This window comes from Danio rerio, chromosome 17 (assembly GCF_052040795.2).
Source record: "Danio rerio strain M-AB ecotype USA chromosome 17, GRCz13ab, whole genome shotgun sequence".
NCBI classification, from domain to species: Eukaryota; Metazoa; Chordata; class Actinopteri; order Cypriniformes; family Danionidae; genus Danio; species Danio rerio.
Genome location: NC_141037.1, coordinates 4,572,035 through 4,589,856, shown reverse-complemented (window position 1 = coordinate 4,589,856; position 17,822 = coordinate 4,572,035). Strand labels below are relative to the sequence as shown.

General features: G+C 37.8%; 1 protein-coding gene across 24 annotated transcripts in view; it reads right to left on the bottom strand.

Annotated features, from left to right (window-relative positions):
• tpo (thyroid peroxidase) overlaps positions 1 to 17,822 on the bottom strand; it is a 105,653-nt gene that overhangs the window by 62,623 nt on the left and 25,208 nt on the right. For all 24 annotated transcript variants that reach the window (XM_087289968.1, XM_087289971.1, XM_087289974.1 and 21 more), the window contains 4 exons: positions 13,924 to 14,053; positions 10,126 to 10,332; positions 1,271 to 1,558; positions 954 to 1,139 (listed from right to left, as the gene is read on the bottom strand). In XM_087289968.1, the coding sequence (XP_087146094.1) occupies positions 954 to 1,139; positions 1,271 to 1,558; positions 10,126 to 10,332; positions 13,924 to 14,053 (811 nt within the window). The remainder of the gene's footprint in view (positions 1 to 953; positions 1,140 to 1,270; positions 1,559 to 10,125; positions 10,333 to 13,923; positions 14,054 to 17,822) is intronic.

Genomic DNA, 17,822 nt, shown 5'->3' with positions numbered 1-17,822 from the left:
TGATGGATGGATGAACGGATATAAGGATTGATGGATATGAGGATTGATGAATGGATAAATGGATGGAACAACGGATCCAAGGAAGGAAGGAATGATGGAGGGAAGTAGGGAGGAAGGATGGATGGATGGATGAATGGATGGATATAAAGATTGATGCATGAATGGATGATGGATGGAAAAATGGATGAAAGGAAGAAAGGAAGGATGCATGCAAGTAGGGAGGAAGGAAGAGACGTAAGAAAAGATGGAGGGAAGGATGGATGGATATTGAGATTGATGGATGGATAGATGAATGATGGATGAAGAAATGGATGCCATGAAGAAAGGAAGGATGGATGAAAGTAGGGAGGAAGGATGGATGGATGAGTGGATGGATATAAGAATTGATGAATGGATAGATGGATGGAAGAATGGAAGGAAGGATGGGTGGATGGTAGAAAAGAAGTATGGACTGATATAAGAATTGATGGATGGATGGGTGGATGGAACAAAGAATGCAAGGAAGGAAAAAGGGATGAACGGATGGATGACAGAAAGGAAGGAGTGAAAAGGGAGTAGGGGAAAGAGTGAAGAAAAAAGGGAGAAAGGAGTAAAGGAAGGAAGAATAGGTGGGCGAAAAGATGGATGAATGCACAGATGGAAGAGTGGATGCAAGGAAGGAAGAAGTGAAGGTGGGTGAATGGTTGGATGGGTGGATGGATGGACAAATGGAAGCAAGAAAGAAAGGAAGGATGGATGGATGGAAGGGAGGAAGGAAGGATAGGTGGATGGATGGATAGAGGGATCAATGGATGGATGGCTGGATGGAGGACGGATAGATGAACTTAATGTTGATAACTCAAATTAAATTAAATGTGCATGACATAACAATATCAACTATGACATCATCGAACATTCATCTATTGGGTTAAGGGGAAAATCGGTTTCAGTAGGATGTTGTGAGTGTGTTTGACCTGATGCAGAGCGCCGATGATCTTGCGAGTCTCCTGATAGACTCTCTGCTTCCCCCAGTGTGTGTTGATCTGCGCCAGGAGTTCTGCCAGACGGTTGTGTTCCCTCATCCAGAGTGTGTGCAGCACAGCCAGCGGCAGCACCTCATTCACCCTGCTGTCACCCGCAGCGAAACACTCCACCCGCGCCTAGGCATAGAACCACATGCCACATGTTATAGCAGTCTGTGCAAAAAGGTCCCTACCATGTTACTGTAGAACCGTGATATTTTTATCCGAGATTATCACAATGTCAGAATCTTAAACCAATCTATGTTTACCTCCAGCAGTGCTGGAGACCCCGGCTGCTGGAGACAGGCTGAGGGCCGCTGTGGGACAGAGGGCAGGAATGGCCGGCCAGTGTCCCAGAACTCCTCACTGACTGCCAGAAGGCCTGTGGAGCTCCTCAAGATCTGCTGCTGCTCCTCAGACGAGCCGTAGACAGTGGAGGCGTCAATGAAGGATGTGATGGAGTTCAGCTGCTGACGCTGAAGACCCGTGCAGGACGGAGATGAGCGGAAGAAGGGAAGACAGCTGCTGTTTCTGGACAGAGGATCATCTCTGGAGATCTGGAAGAAACACCGAGCTGGTTTGACGGCTATATGAACTAAAGCAAGCTATTAAAGCAAGCTCCTGATTGGTTGATGGTCGCTACTAAAGCAAGCTCCTAATTAGCCAACAACCACTACTAGAGCAAGACCCTAAATGGTTGATAGTCGCTACTAAAGCAAGTTCTTGATTGGTTGACGACTGCTACTTAAACAAGCCTCTGTTCGGGTTGACGGCCACTGATAAATCAGGCTCCTGTTCGGTTGACAGCCGCTACTAGAGCAAGCTCCTGATTGGTTGACGGCCGCTACTAGAGCAATCTCCTGATTTGTTGATGGTCGCTTCTAGAGCAAGCTTCTGATTGGTTGATAGTCGCTACTAGAGCAAGCTTCTGATTGGTTGACGACCGCTACTAGAGCAATCTCCTGATTTGTTGATGGTCGCTTCTAGAGCAAGCTACTGATTGGTTGACGGCCGCTACTAGAGCAATCTCCTGATTGGTTGATGGTTGCTTTTAGAGCAAGCTCCTGATTGGTTGACGGCTGCTACTTAAGCAAGCTCGTGATTGGTTGACGGCAGCTACTAGAGCAAGCTCCTGATTGGTTGATAAACTACTAAAGCAAGCTCCTGATTAGTTGACGGTCACTGCTAAATCAAGGTCCTGATTGGTTGATGGCCACTACTAAAGTAAGCCCCTGATTGGTTGACGGCCACTACTAAAGCAAGCTGCTGATCCGTTGACAGCTGCTACTAAACAAGCTCCTTATTGGTTGAAGCCTGCTACTATAAAGCAAGCTCCTGATCGGTTGACAGCCGCCACTAAAGCAAGCTCCTGATTGGTTGACTGCTGCTACTAGAGCAAGCTCCTGATTGGTTGACGGCCGCTACTAAAGCAAGCTCCTGATTAGTTGACGGCTGCTACTAAAGCAAGGCCCTGATTGGTTGATGGCCACTACTAAAGCAAAATCCTGATTGGTTGACAGCCGCTACTAGAGCAAGATCCTGATTGGTTGATGGCCACTACTAAAGCAAGCCTCTGATTCTGCTGATCAGTTGACGGCTGCTACTAAACAAGCTCCTGATTGGTTGACGGCTGCTACTCGAGCAAGCTCTTGATTAGTTGACAGCCACTACTAAAAAAGGTCCTGATTGGTTGACAGCCACTATTTAAGCAAGCTCCTGATCGGTTGACAGCGGCTACTAAAGCAAGCTCCTGATTGGTTGATGGCCGCCACTAAAGCAAGCTTCTGATCGGTTGACGGCTGCTACTAAAGCAAGGCCCTGATTGGTTGATGGCCACTACTAAAGCAAAATCCTGATTGGTTGACAGCCGCTACTAGAGCAAGGTCCTGATTGGTTGATGGCCACTACTAAAGCAAGCCTCTGATTCTGCTGATCAGTTGACGGCTGCTACTAAACAAGCTCCTGATTGGTTGACGGCAACTACTTAAGCAAGCTCCTGATCTGTTGACAGCGGCTACTAAAGCAAGCTCCTGATTGGTTAATGGTTGCCACTAAAGCAAGCTTCTGATCGGTTGACGGCTGCTACACTACTAGTAAACTAAAAGTGATCAAAATAACCCTCATTTTAATGAAATATTTGACATTACATAGATGTCAGTTGGTCATTAACCTCCATCTGAAAAATGTGAACATGAAAATGTGTTGCTAAATTATTTAGCTATGGATAATATTTCTAATTAATAGCTGTCGGGTTGTCTTATAATTTTCTGAGCTTCAACTTTATATATATTTTCCCTTGATTTTCAGTCTCTGTTTGAAAATGACAGCATATTAATGTCAGGCTCAACTTTTCCTCCCATGAATCAATTCATGTGCAAATTATCAACAAAAAGTAAAACAATGTTACGTCTGCTTCTGAATATGCATTACTTTAGTGTGTTAAAGATCAATATAGAACTGAAACTAACAGAACATATGCTCTGAGATGAGTTTGTATTATTCTGTATACATTTGCATGTTTTATGATCTTGTTCATTGCATGTGTTGCTCATTTGCTCCCTACATAGTGCACACTACGTCTTCCTGTCTGTTAAGTGCAATAATCAAGCTGACAGCTGAACATTACTCTTATAAAATCTCTTTCTTTTGTCACCTTCAACATGTTTTAGTTCTTTAACTCTCTGTGATGTGTTGAATCAAGATTTCAGAGAGCGATTGCCCCCATTCTCTCTCCTCTTCTCTACAATGCTGGATTTATTTAGTTAAAAAATGCTGAAAAAAAAATTATAATAATAAAACTGATATTAAAGTACTAAACTCAATAAAAACCTTAAAATTTTAATTTAAATAGTAGTAATAATAGTAGTAGTAGTAGTAGTAGTAATAATAGTAACAATAGTAATAATAATGATGATGATAATAATAATAATAATAATAATAATAATAATAATACAAATATAAGGCTAGAATTAAAAACGAAAGTATTTACATTTATTTTAATGCAAGATAAAGATGATATTTTAGAATTGATTAATGTACTAAACCTACTAAAAAAACTTAAAACTATAATAATAATAATAATAATAATAATAAAAGCTAGAATTTAAAAAGTATTTACATTTATTTTAATCCAAGATAAAACTGATATTTTAAAATTGATTATTGTACTAAACCTACAAAAAACCCTTAAAACAATAATAACAACAATAACAACAACAACAACAACAAAAACATAAAGCTGAATTTAAAACCAAAATATTGAATTAAATGCAAGATAAAATTGACATTTTAAAACTGATATTAAAGTACTAAACTCAATAAAAACCTTAAAATTTTAATTAAATAATAGTAGTAGTAGTAATAGTAGTAGTAGTAGTAATATTGGTGATGATATTAATAATAATAATAATAATAATAATAATAATAATAATAATATAAAGCTAGAATTAAAAACAAAAGTATTTACATTTATTTTAATGCAAGATAAAAATGATATTTTAAAATTGATTAATGTACTAAACCTACAAAAAACCCTTAAAACAATAATAATAATAAATAATAATAATAATAATAATAATAATAATAAACTTAAAAAAAATGCAAGATAAAAATGACATTTCAAAACTGATATTAAAGTACTAAACTTACTAAAAACCTCAAAGTAAAATAGAACTCACAGATAAATCTATTTGTGAAAATCACTTGACCCCTCGAAGGGCAAAGACATGCTCCTTAGGCTTTGACTCGATTGCAAAATGTATACCGTTGATTTTCCATGTGTCACTTCCCAGCAGAGACGGCGAGCTGCTGCAATATCAGTATTAGTATGCAGTATTAGTATTTTGGCTCATGGGGAGTCAGACTGAAATGCTATTTTGTATATCTATGGAGGTGTCCTCTCGCCTCAGGCTGGGGACGCTGAGATTACTTACAAATTCACATGTTTTTATGAGCGGTTCGAGCCCTGAAGGATCCAAATGCGCGACCAGCAGAAAGGTGCAGCCGTGACCCCCATTTTGAATGGCGTTTTGAGGTTGGCCGGAGATAAAGAAGTAATCAATGAGATATAGTTTCTTTTTTTAATTATAGGCCTCCGCCACATTTCCCGCCGAATTCAGCAGTCCTGAACTGTCAAATATATTCGCACCTCTGACTCAGACAATGACTTCACCCGAGGGAAACGCGTGCCATTTTATCTGTTTCCACTAAATGAACTTCTGTCAATGCTGGAAATGAGAACAGTGGCCCTGCTCCTTGACACCGCATGTCAGAGAGAGAGATAATTGTAATGAAATGTCTGGGGGAATGTCTTATCCAGTCAATAGCAGAAAAGCTGGCTGCCGGTATGACTCGCGTATGAAAATAGATGTTGCCGGTGATTAATAACACACAACAGCGGAGACAGAAAGAGCAGGAGAATAATGAATGAGAGCAATCACAGCGTTCAGTGCAGAGGATGAGGGAATGGAAGCCACGCCCCCCTCAATTAAAACAGCCAATCAGTTTACTGGTGTATTCATCATATTTGGAAGAGTAGAGTGTTGTGTAGAGTACACGGTACATAAAAATGCTGGGTTTCACATAATCGATTCACCAAGTGGCAACCTCCTGCTCTCTCTCGGGAAGCCAGTACGGAAGGAACTAAAACTGTAATTCATCCACTCGCCTTGGGGGGCTGGTTCCATGAAGTCCAGGGGCCTCATGTAAAACATTGCGTACGCACATTTACAGCTTTGTAAAAAATTCAGATGTATGAAACACTGTGTACGCCGAGTCTCACGCATATTCTTTTGTACATCCGAATGAACGTGAAACTGAGCGCAACATGCACGAGCGCAAAACCCCTCCCTGCCTCCTCCCCCGTATGAATATGCTAATGATGACTCTAATTTGGCAAAACCAAACGAAAAAGCAACGGCAAAAGCAAGCAAGAAGAGAAACTTTGAACAGAATGTGAATTAGAGGTTCTCCTTTCGGAGGTAGACCGGAGAAAAGCGGTGTTATTTGCAAGTTTGTTCTCCGGAGTTAACAACAAAAGAAAAAAATAGAGTGGGAGAGTTTAGCTGACGCGGTTAACACAGTTGGGTCTGAACATCGCATTTAGTGAATTAAAAAAGAAATAGTGTGATTTATAGATGTAAAAGGCTGCAACACCCTTAACAGTCTCAGTGGCGCAGCTCGTAAAACGCATGTCAACATGTTTTGACACGTTTGAGCATGAACTAGGTTCGAATGCAGCGTCTTTTTCCCCCCGCTACATATCAGATTTTCCCTACTATTTATCACAAGAAAGACAAGTAGGAATCATTAATAAGTTTGTGCATCATATTTTATTTGCACATTTATTGAATGGAAATGTTTCTGATTCTTGTATGCAAGTTTATCCTCAGATGGTGTCTTTATAGCAATGTGCGTGCAGTTGATAGCTCAGATTACATTGGGAAAACCGGCGACCGCTGTAAATTGTGCTTTAATGTTTGGCTGGTCAACTGTATGGTATGGAAACCTTATATACCTGCTAGATGAACGCGTCTCATACAGCTGCCATTGCATGGCTCAGACACTTTGTAGAGAGCAACTTAACACAACTGCCTCTAGGAGTCGCCAATGGAAATAAAACAGACACGCACAAAAAATGTGCGTACGCGAGCCATAAAGCTGCCGTGGAGCTGCGCACATTCCCACGTTCAGTTCATCGTTAGTAAATCCAAACGTGAGCGATTTTGAGCGTGAAACCTGGCGTATGCAAAGTTTTTGTGCGTACGCAGCGTTGATACATGAGGCCCCTGGTGATTTCTGGCTGCATTGGTAAACTAGCCATTTTTACAGCTGATAAACACACGATTACAGCCTGGTACAAAAGATGGCTTTGGTGCATTTAGCTAATATTACCCTTCATGACAACTGTGAGGGGGTGAATTTTTTTTTATAACTCATCCGTTTAGTTTATATTAGGTTAGATTAAGTCTGCATAATTAAGGGTGTGGCCACTTGAGTGACAGTTAGATCTGGCTGCTCACAGTCTCGTCACCTCAGCTGATTCCGGCTGATTAGCCGCTGAACTCTGCATATATGTTGTATTTTTGTTTTGGTTAATGTTTCTTTACACAGTCAATTGCCTTATGGAATTATTTACTACAATCATCAGATGATATGGCATGCTGTGTGCACTTAATTGTGCTCACAAACTGTTCAAGTTGCCTCCAATTTCCAGGTAAGTGAAGTTATATACTTATATGCCATCTCTATAAATGTATTTGCTTTATTTAAGATCATTTATCACTTATATTTTGCTCTAGAGCTGTAATGCACTCCAGAATCAGACAGACTGATTAGCTGTAGGTTCTAGAACAGTCATCTGAAGCGTTGTCATTCAGTGTCATGCTGGACTCATGGGCATATTGCAGAAAATGCAACAATGTATCATTTAATGCCCTTGGTCCAGACCTAACGAAGCAAACTACAGATGTGAAAGCACCCTTAGTCTGATTCAGTCTGACTCAACTGAGTCGAATCAAGTGATTTGAATCTTCAAGATCCGATTTCTTGAAATAAGCGAATAAATCCCTGATCGGTCTTATAACGTTGGTTGAGCCCCTACAAAAGTTTAAAGCAATGTGTTTGCTACTTTTGTACTATTTGTCTTAAGCAAAATCAATGTCCATTGAGACTACAATATCCTTTTCCTTTTCTTCGGTGCATTCAAAACAATGAACACATTCTCTCATTGACTGCATTATTCATTGTGACTTCTTTCATTTGAACTCAGCAATGTATTTTTTTAAAATCTAATTCATTAAATTAAAAAGTAATTCAAATATTATTACTTATTTTTTTAAAGTAACGTTACACTTGTTACTTTAAAAAGTCATATTATTATGTAACTTGTGTTACTTTTATTGCAATACACCCAACAGAGTAAACAAATATATGAAATCAGTTCTGGAGCAATACAGAAAAGTAATAGGTCAAAAGTCACACATCTCCTGAGTATATGTTTTGAATTTGATGGCAATATCATGCAAAATAAAATTTCTGGAATTATTTTCTGAGATTTTCTGAGCCCTATCATACACCCGGCGCAAGGCACGGCGCAATACTTGTTTGTTGGTTTCAGCTTGGCGCAAGAGTTGTTTTGAGGCGTTGCGCCACGCTCTTTAAATAGCAAATGCATTTGCACTCATGTGCGCCCATAGGCGTTCTGGTGTAAAAAGGAAGGCGTTCTGAGGCGCATTGCTAGAGTGTAGCTATTTTAAGAAACTATAATAGATTTTTTTATTGGACCAAAACAAACCCGGAGTAAACTCCAGCGCAGAGTTGCACCTTGCTTACACACTGCTTAATAGCCTACACACAAGATGTAGAGCAATACGCAAATATCTTTACACGTGAAAAAAATTTAAATATTAAGGATAGGCCTATATATAGGATATAATAAGAATAAATATAGGATATGAATATATAGGATTAAAATATTACAAAACATTATTTTCTAGACTACATACATATGAAAAACCACTGCTTTTATGCTTTCTTCTGGCTTGGGAGGCTTTCTCAGTTCATTCATAACAATTTGCTTTTTTTATTATATATTTTATTATATCCATATTTATATTTGTGGTCACACTTTACAATAAGGTTCATTAGTTAATGTTAATTAATGCATTTACTAACATGAACAAACAATGAACAATACATCTACTAGTGTATTTGTTCATGTTAATAAATGTTAGTTAATGAAAATACAGTTGTTCATTGTTAGTTCATGTTAACTCATGGTGCATTAACTAATGTTAACAAGCATGGACTTGGATGTTAATAATGCATTAGTAAATGTTCAATTATGATTAATAAATGCTGTACAGGTGTTGTTCATGTTAGTAAATGCATTAACTAATGAACCTTATTGTAAAGTGTTACCATATTTGTTTTATTAAAAACAAGCTTAGATTTGCCCACCTGTCAGGTTTTAGACCATATGGGGCAGCATTTGTATTAGGATATAACTCAGGTTTTTTTATCGCACTTCGTTATTATTGTTCATTTATTCGTTTGCTGGAAATTAGAACTGAATTTAGAAATAGTTTTGAAACGAATATTTGCGCTTAACAAACAAAATTAATTATTTATAGACTAATTGATGTCTGTGTGTAAAGGTTTCCCTATCCAAGAGCGAAAGTAGATCCATTATTTCTCATTCTCACGCAGTAGATGCTCTGTTTAACAGTTTTCTGTTAAAAAACTGTCAACTGTTTGCTTGTGAAATGCTCAGTTTTTCCACTTAGGCTTAATTTACGTCCTGTAAATAGCAAATGCGCTTATGTCGCGACACAGCTGGGTCTTAAAGGGAATGGGAGATGAGACTCTGATTTGTTTATTCTCAAAACACACCTATAACTCATTAAGAAAATAAACTCTTAAACCCTTTTAGACCATGCGCCACGGCGCAAAGCGGATTTTCCCGTCCTTAAATTAGCAAAAATGCGTTCTGACACGCCCTGAAAGCGTTTGCGTCCTGCTGACCATACATGTATTGAAGGTTTCAAAAAAACCTTTTTTAATCTTTTCACAAACCACTTCTTTTTTCTAATTGTAAAACAATAGACAGAAACGTAATCCTTTTTTATATTTATATATTATAAATGATAATATAGAAGCAAATATACAGTGTGATTATTGTTAAAGTTAATTTATATAACAGAAATAACCTTTACTATCACTACAAAAATATAACAAATACAATGAAATTAAATTAAATAGATGAAAAATGAACAAGCCAATGCTGTAGCTGATTATTAAAACAAAAAAGGAATAATATTTATTAATTATATTACTAATTATTGTTTTCTGCGTAAACAAAAAAAAAAAATTAAAAATTTGTTCATTTATTCGTTTTCCTTTAGCTTAGTCCCTTATTTATCAGTGGTCGCCACAGCGGAATGAACCACCAACTATTCCAGCAAATGTTTTACAAAACAGATGTCCTTCATCAGTACTGGTAACAAACTCTGGTTATGAATGAGTTAGAAATCATCTGATTGGTGAATGTGTTAGCTAATGCAGGACCAGCTGTGGACAATCATAAGCACATGATCCTCTCAAAATAAGCATGTTGAGTGTTCACCTGTATGGGGAAGCAGGGATCTGCACTGACGCAAGTGCGCAGACAGTCGAATCCCGGGGTGAACGAGGTCTGGCTGGAGCTCTGCGGCGTGAAGGAGATATCATGATCGATATACTGACCCCAGTCCACCAGCATCTGAGAATAATCCCTGTCCTCCTGTAGAGCTGAGCTGGAGCTGCGTATGATCCTCTTACTGACCTCTCGAACCTCACAATAAGAGAAATCAGAGAAGATGCGTAAATCATATTCTCTCTCCAGCATCTGATTATCAATTTAATGGGGACCTACTATGCAAAAATCATTTTTATAAGGGGTTTAAACAGTAGACTGGCAGCAATGTGTGGATGTAAACAGCCTCTAATGGTTTCCTGATTTCATGAGCAAAACTCACTGTCATGATAAATAAAAGCTTAAGAAGTTCACCATCTTTAAAAGTTAAATATTATGAAATGTCTTGAATTTTAAACAAAACATAATACATACAAACAAATACATATGTGGCATAAGTGTTTTTTTTTAAGTTTCATATTTTAGACATCAGGCTTTTATGGCTCATGTGAGAAAATGGAGGGAAAACGGCTCAAATTTGTTCAGAAAACTGCTTTATGATTTTAAAAGACAAAGTTCATCACCACTAAAGAACAGAGCAAGTAAAGGTCCTGGAAATAAATCATCCCTAAAAGACTTCAGATCATATTTAATACTCATGATTTAAAAAAAAAAGTATGGATATAAATATAAGTATAGATCAGAGATTCTCAACCAGTGGGCCTAAGCGATCCTGCAGGTGGGCCCCGAGATTAAATTTAGCTTAATATTAACTCTCAGTGTTCATTCATTCATTTTCTTGTCGGCTTAGTCCCTTTATTAATCTGGGGTCATCCCAGCAGAATGAACCAATAGAGTCTGGCACACCAATAGATTTGCACTTGCAATTTCAGGCTTGCACTCTCGAACTTGCACGCTCAGGCAACCGCGCTTTCTCTGCAAGTGACATCAGTTACAATCGCCACCTGTGCCCGATTGCATGAAAGTAATTTCAGTAATTTAAATTAAGGGTGTTCCTGAGGGGGAAAAGTCCCTGAGGTAAGGGATTTCATTAAGTTAGTTGCAACAAACTTCTTATCTGTCACCCTTACCAAAGAGCATAGAATCACCAAGAGGCGACACTCTAGTGCAATTTTGGAAACAGCCACTAGATGGCGCAGCGGACATTTTGGAATGAGAACTCTAATAGTACATAAGCATATTATAAGTCTGTAAAATAAAGTACTAAAAGTGCTGATGATTGTGTTAGTAAGTGTTGTATTGTATTGATATTTCAGGTTATATCTCAGCTTTAATGCGCTTTTTAAATAAATACATAAATAACAAAGCAGCTGCTTGCCATCGCAACAGCGATAAGATCCAATAGTCAGCCGATATATATATATATATATATATATATATATATATATATATATATATATATATATATATATATAAAAACAGGTAAAATGTGAAAGGCTCAAACCAGCGACTTTTTTTGCTGTGAGGCGACAGCAAAATATAACCAACAAACTAAGAGTCACTTTAAAAATTTGCAAAGAGTTCAGGAAGGTAAGTCTGATGAACAATTTAACTATTGATCAGATGCCAAAGCATGAATTAGAATGAGAATAATAGCCTTACTTTATCAGGTTGATCATCACAAATAAAAACTATTTTATAACTTTTATTATAGAAAAAACACAACCACCTAAAAACAAAGCCCTTTACACATCCACATCTTTAGAATCTAATGCAGTTGCGCTTAAGCATAAAAAACATGAATAAATAAAGGAAATGCATGAAAACACCCCTGCTATGTTGATGTTTAGAGGAAGAAAATCTCATTAAACTCCTCTGCCAGCGTGTGTTTACCTGTTAAAATGTCATTAAACCACTCGCAATTAAACCGGTTTGCACAGAAATTAGCTGGAAGTGTTTTTTCAGGGCCTTTCTTTTTTCTCCAGCGGCTCTACACAATGTGAAATGTGACAATATGAGCGTTCGCCGTGGCTCTTGTTGCACTGAAGCGCTGCGGTTTCTGCCTCATTAAAAGTAGTTTGAGTCGAGTGTTTCTTTGCATTTGGGAGGAAGAGGTTGTGCATGCTTAAAACCGTGTGCATAGCGTTGCATTTTTAATGCGATGACAGAGCGGGGAAAGGCCAATGTGTCACAGGTAGATGTGAGATCCAGCTGTTAAATATGCAACACTTTCTCAAGCTTATTTGGCAGACTTTCACAGAGGTTTGCCTATAAATATTCTGCATGTATATGGAAGATTTAATGACATTATTATAAAATTCAAAGAAGCATGTTGTGATTTTATGTACCAAGTCAGGGTTACATGGATGAGGGAACTTCATTTGAGTTTTTAAATGGCTAATTAATAATTATACTTTTAAAGAAAAAATATTTTAAAGAATTATCTATCTATCTATCTATCTATCTATCTATCTATCTATCTATCTATCTATCTATCTATCTATCTATCTATCTATTTCCATACAGTGTTTCCTCTAGTATTTTTTTTCAGCTGTGACAGCGGGCCTTTTTTACTCAGATCTACCAACTACCTGTGGTGTTCTTTCAATGACAAATGTCGTGAGCGCAGTATTAGATCGAGATTGCATTTATGTAATAGCCTACGAGCATGCGAATCTCTTTGCTTGCGCGCCGATTTCCTCTGCTCGTGCACAAAACTTCTTGCACGCCCTCAAATATACGCTGCTCAAGCGCAGATCTTCTTGTGCGCTCTCAAATAAACGCTGCTGAAGTGCGATTTAGTGCGTTTATGTTACAGGTATGTCTCCAACATTTATAAGATTTGCTAGGAATACTTATAAATGTCTCTAATAGACCTAAAAAGCGATATTAATGTGTCCTGAAGTAAAGTGAAACGGCTACACATCATGGTTGCTGGCCTCACGCATCACGCACCTGTCAGTCAGTCATTTGGGATTTAGGATACACACATATATATATATATATATATATATATATATATATATATATATATATATATATATATTTATATATATATAATATAATATATATGTGTGTGTGTGTGTGTATGTATGTGTGTGTGTGTATATATATATATATATATATATATATATATATATATATATATATGTGTGTGTGTGTGTGTGTGTGTGTGTGTGTGTGTGTGTGTGTGTGTGTATGCGTTAATTAACAGCTTCCGTTTCTTATGTTTTCTGTTTATTTATGGTCGCATTATGGGATGCTGATCTCTGCTCTGTTGACTTTTGATGTTGAAAATTTTAGACGTGTTGACATTTTTGTAGTTTAAAAAAATAAAATGTATAAAAAATAATATACCGTATAGAAAAATAAATCTGTAAAATAACAGAAAATGTACTGGCAGTTTATTACTAAGTTTTTGGACCTTAATATACAACACCAACACAGACAATATAGCACTGCAAACTAGGAAAATTTTGATAAAAAGGGTCTCTTTTCCACATTTTTAACATTAAAAGTTCTCATAAGAAAGACCAGGATCTCATAAGGCAATTCAAAAGCATAAATAAAAAAATAAAATATGAATCACAAAATACAGACTGCTAATTTACGGATTTTTTTACAGTTCACCTCCCATGGTTTTTACCCTGCCTAGAATGTTTAGATATTTACATCAGAAAGCAAGACAAAGGATTTTCCGCACTGAGTAACTCGTCCTCATAGTGAACGGTTTGTTTTTTCACATTGAGTCTTTCATGCGTTCAGTGGATATATTCTGCTAAATCTCACCGGAGGAAGTTGGAAGCCGTTGTATTGGCGTCCAGCGTTCCAGCCTTTGGGTTGGTTTTCTCCATCCTCGTACTCAGCGGGGAGCCATCTGGCCAAGCCGGTGTTGGCGGACCCCCAAAACGGGTTTTTCCTAAAACACACCGTACAAACAGACGTGATGGAAATGTCTGATGAGATCACACATGCACTCAAAAAAAGGATTTTGCTGCTTGTTCAAACTAGATATGTACAATGAGCTGAAGTGACACAATGCTTTAGATTTTTTTTGGGACAAATTGTTTTTGGTCAATCCACTTGAAATTGTTAGATCAACTTAATTGATTTATGTTGGGATAACCATAGTGAGTTATGTGGAGCCCTGCAATTGTTGGAATCTAACTAACGAAATATTTAAATTGCAGAATAATAATTTTGGGTGGGACGAAGGCAAAGTGGTAAGCACTGTCCCCTCACAGCAAGGAGGTCACTAGTTTGAGTCCCGGCTGGGTCAGTTCTGTGTGGAGTTTGTATGTTCTCTCCGTGTTGCGTGGGTTTCCTCCGAGTGCTCTGGTTTACCCCAGTCCAAAGACATGCACTATGGGTGAACTGGATTAACTAAATTGGCCAAAATGTTTGAGTGTGTAAATGTGAAAATGTATGGGTGTTTTCCAGCTGGAAGGGCATCCGCTTCGTAAAGTTGGCGGTTTATGCCACTGTGGCGACCCCTGATGAATAAAGCGACTAAGCCAATAAAAAAATGAATGAATGAATCACATTTTAGGGGCAACACAGTGGCTCAGTGGGTTGCTCTATCACCTCACAGCAAGAAGGTCGCTGATTCGAGCCTCGGCTGGGTCAATTGGCATTTCTGTGTGGAGTTTGCATGTTCTCCCCATGTTTGCATGGGAGTGGGTTTCCTCCAGGTTCTCTGGTTTCCCCCACAGTCCAAACACATGCGGTACAGGTGAATAGGGTACACTTAATTGTCCGTAGTGTAGGTGTGTGAATGAGTGTGTATGGATGTTTACATATGCTGGATAAGTTGCCGGTTCATTCCTCTGTGGCGACCCCTGATTATTAAAGGGACTAAGCCGAAAAGAAAATGAGTGAATGAATGAATAACATTATAATCAACCATAACCCTTTAAATAAAATATGTTTTTTTTAGATGAAAAGCTTTCTAAATGAAATGTGCAAGCCAGAGTTACTGTTTCTTAAAACAAAAGTTTTGCGTAACCGACATCAAAATAAAATAAAAACAAAACAAACTAAATTGTATTGCATTAGTGACTTATCAGATTTATGAACAAGTGATGCTTACTACATCAGAAACTAAACGAATAAAAAATTAAAATGAACTAAAATTAAATTATTGAAGGAATTTTAAATAAAATTAAAAACACACTATTATTAAACATTTTTTGCAGTGTACTAAGAGGAACGGTGATAAGTGAACGATATTACACTGTTGATTAAATAGGACACATTTAACAAAACAGAGGTCGAAGCTTTACATCGTGTCATAGCAATACACAACGTGCGATAAAAGGTCACTTTTTTAAAATTAGTTTTTGTTACAACCATCTATGACAGCGACAAGCACAATTGATGTTTTTAGAAATGCTTTCTATTTTTGCAACGTTGTGGCAAAACAACAGCATAAACTACTATTACAAAGATCACCTCAGGTACTGATTATGGGCTTTATTCATTGTTAAATGCTCCCAATGTGAGTTAAAATATATTGGCATTACATCCTTTATAGGATAAAGTAAAAACATACTACACATGATATTTATTGCCATACTACTGAAAGCAGCAGCAGAGAGTTCACCTCGGATCTGGATAGGGATGGTGACGGTACTTTATGGGTATCGGTGCTACATTATAAAAGACCGAAGTATCGTAAAGCTCTGACGTTAACGGTTCGGCTATCTGGAGAATTATTGCTGAATAAACATTTCTTACAGTAGCATAATTTAACTGACCAACCTTTTCTAATGTGCGATATTTGATATTCGTCTGCACAGTTGGCAATCTCACATGAGAAATGCTCGAGTTTCTGGCAAGAGCGTCAAGTATAAAAGCCTTCACAGTTCTCGGCTGTTCTCTTCGACAGTTCTCAGTATTTTCAACTGCAGGGAGCACAATAAACCAAGAAAGATTCCACATTTCTGCCAGAAAAGTCAAACATGTTGAATTTACTCCAGAAGAATGGTTAAAAAATGAGAGTTAATTTCCTTCAAACTATTGTACATTCATTTACAGGAAAAAAAAATTACTTATTTGTTTTACAATTATTGCTTTTGTTTTATTTTACATTAAAAACGTAATAATAAAATAGTGTTGTTAATTCCATAAATTTATTTTTTCATAAAAAATAAAAAAAAGTACTGATAAGAGAACATTTAAAGTACCGAACCGATATGTGGTAATAATAATAATTCCTTACATTTACATAGAGCTTTTCAGGGCACTCAAAGCGCTTTACACATAGGGGGGAATCTCCTTCACCACCAGTGCACAGCATACACCTAGATGACGCGACGGCAGCCAGACCGCACACCACACACCAGCTGATTGGTGGAGAGAAGACAGAGTGATGAAGCCAATTATGATATGGGGAGGGTTAGGAGGGTATGATGGACAGAGGCCAGTGGGCAGATTTGGCCAGGATGCCGGGGTTAAACCCCTACTCTTTTCGAAGGACATCCTGGGATTTTTAACGACCACAGAGAGTCGGGACCTCGGTTTAACGTCTCATCCGAAAGACGGTGCTCACTGAGCAGTATAGAGTCCCCTTCACTATACTGGGGCATTAGGACCCACACAGACCACACAGATAAAAGTAGTAATACCGTTAAAACCTTAACGATACCCATCCCTAGATCTGGAGAACTGAATAAATGTGTGAATGTGAGAGTTTATGGGTGTTTCCCAGTACTGGGTTGCAGCTGGAAGGACATGCGTAAAACATATGCTGGAATAGTTAGTGGTTCATTCCGCAGTAGCAGCCCCTATGAGACTAAGCTAAAGGAAAATGAATAAATGAATGAATAAATGAATGTATGTCTGTACATGTGGCAGAATTGACAATAAAGATGACGTTGACTCGTCTCAATTCAGTTCAATAGTTGCAGAGATCATCAATTATAAAACTAGCAGTTTCTGATGGTCTGGAGTGAAAAAACAGTCCAGCATCAAGTCTGATTGTTTATCTAGTCTCTGTATTCCGGGACTGATGAGTGTTGGACGAGCTCCAGTAATAATTATATACAATTCAGATAAATGTTTAAAAGTTTCATATGCATGTCAAACCATATTCAACAACTCGTTCACATGTAATAAAAGCTAGATTTAATCAGAACTGATGATGTTTTTGCATTAAAAATACATAATTTGATGCATTAGAACTGGATGGACATGGTACATTTTCTCCCGCCAATGTAAAATTAATGTTATAAATCTCGCCAGCCGAGCCGGTGCAGAGGAATATTATTAAATTCCCCTAAATCAATCGTATCATCCTAAAGAAAACGTGCATGATTTAAATGTGTTCAAATTATTGAGGGTAAAGCTATAAACAGCAAGAACATTTTATTCATTCATTCATTCATTTTCCATCGGCTCAGTCCCTTTTTTCATCAGGGGTCGCCACAGTGGAATGAATCGCCAACTTATCCAGCATGTGTTTTGCACAGTGGATACCCTTCTATCTGAAACCCAGTACTGGGAAACATCCATACACACTCATTCACACACTCAACTGATTTTATTAGTTTATTCAATTCACCTATAGAGCAAGTGTTTGGTGTGTGGGGGATACCAGAGCACCAGGAGGAAACCCACACCAGCCCACTAGTACCAGGTTGGACCCCCTTTTGCCTTCAGAACTGCCTTAATCCTTTGTGGCATTGATT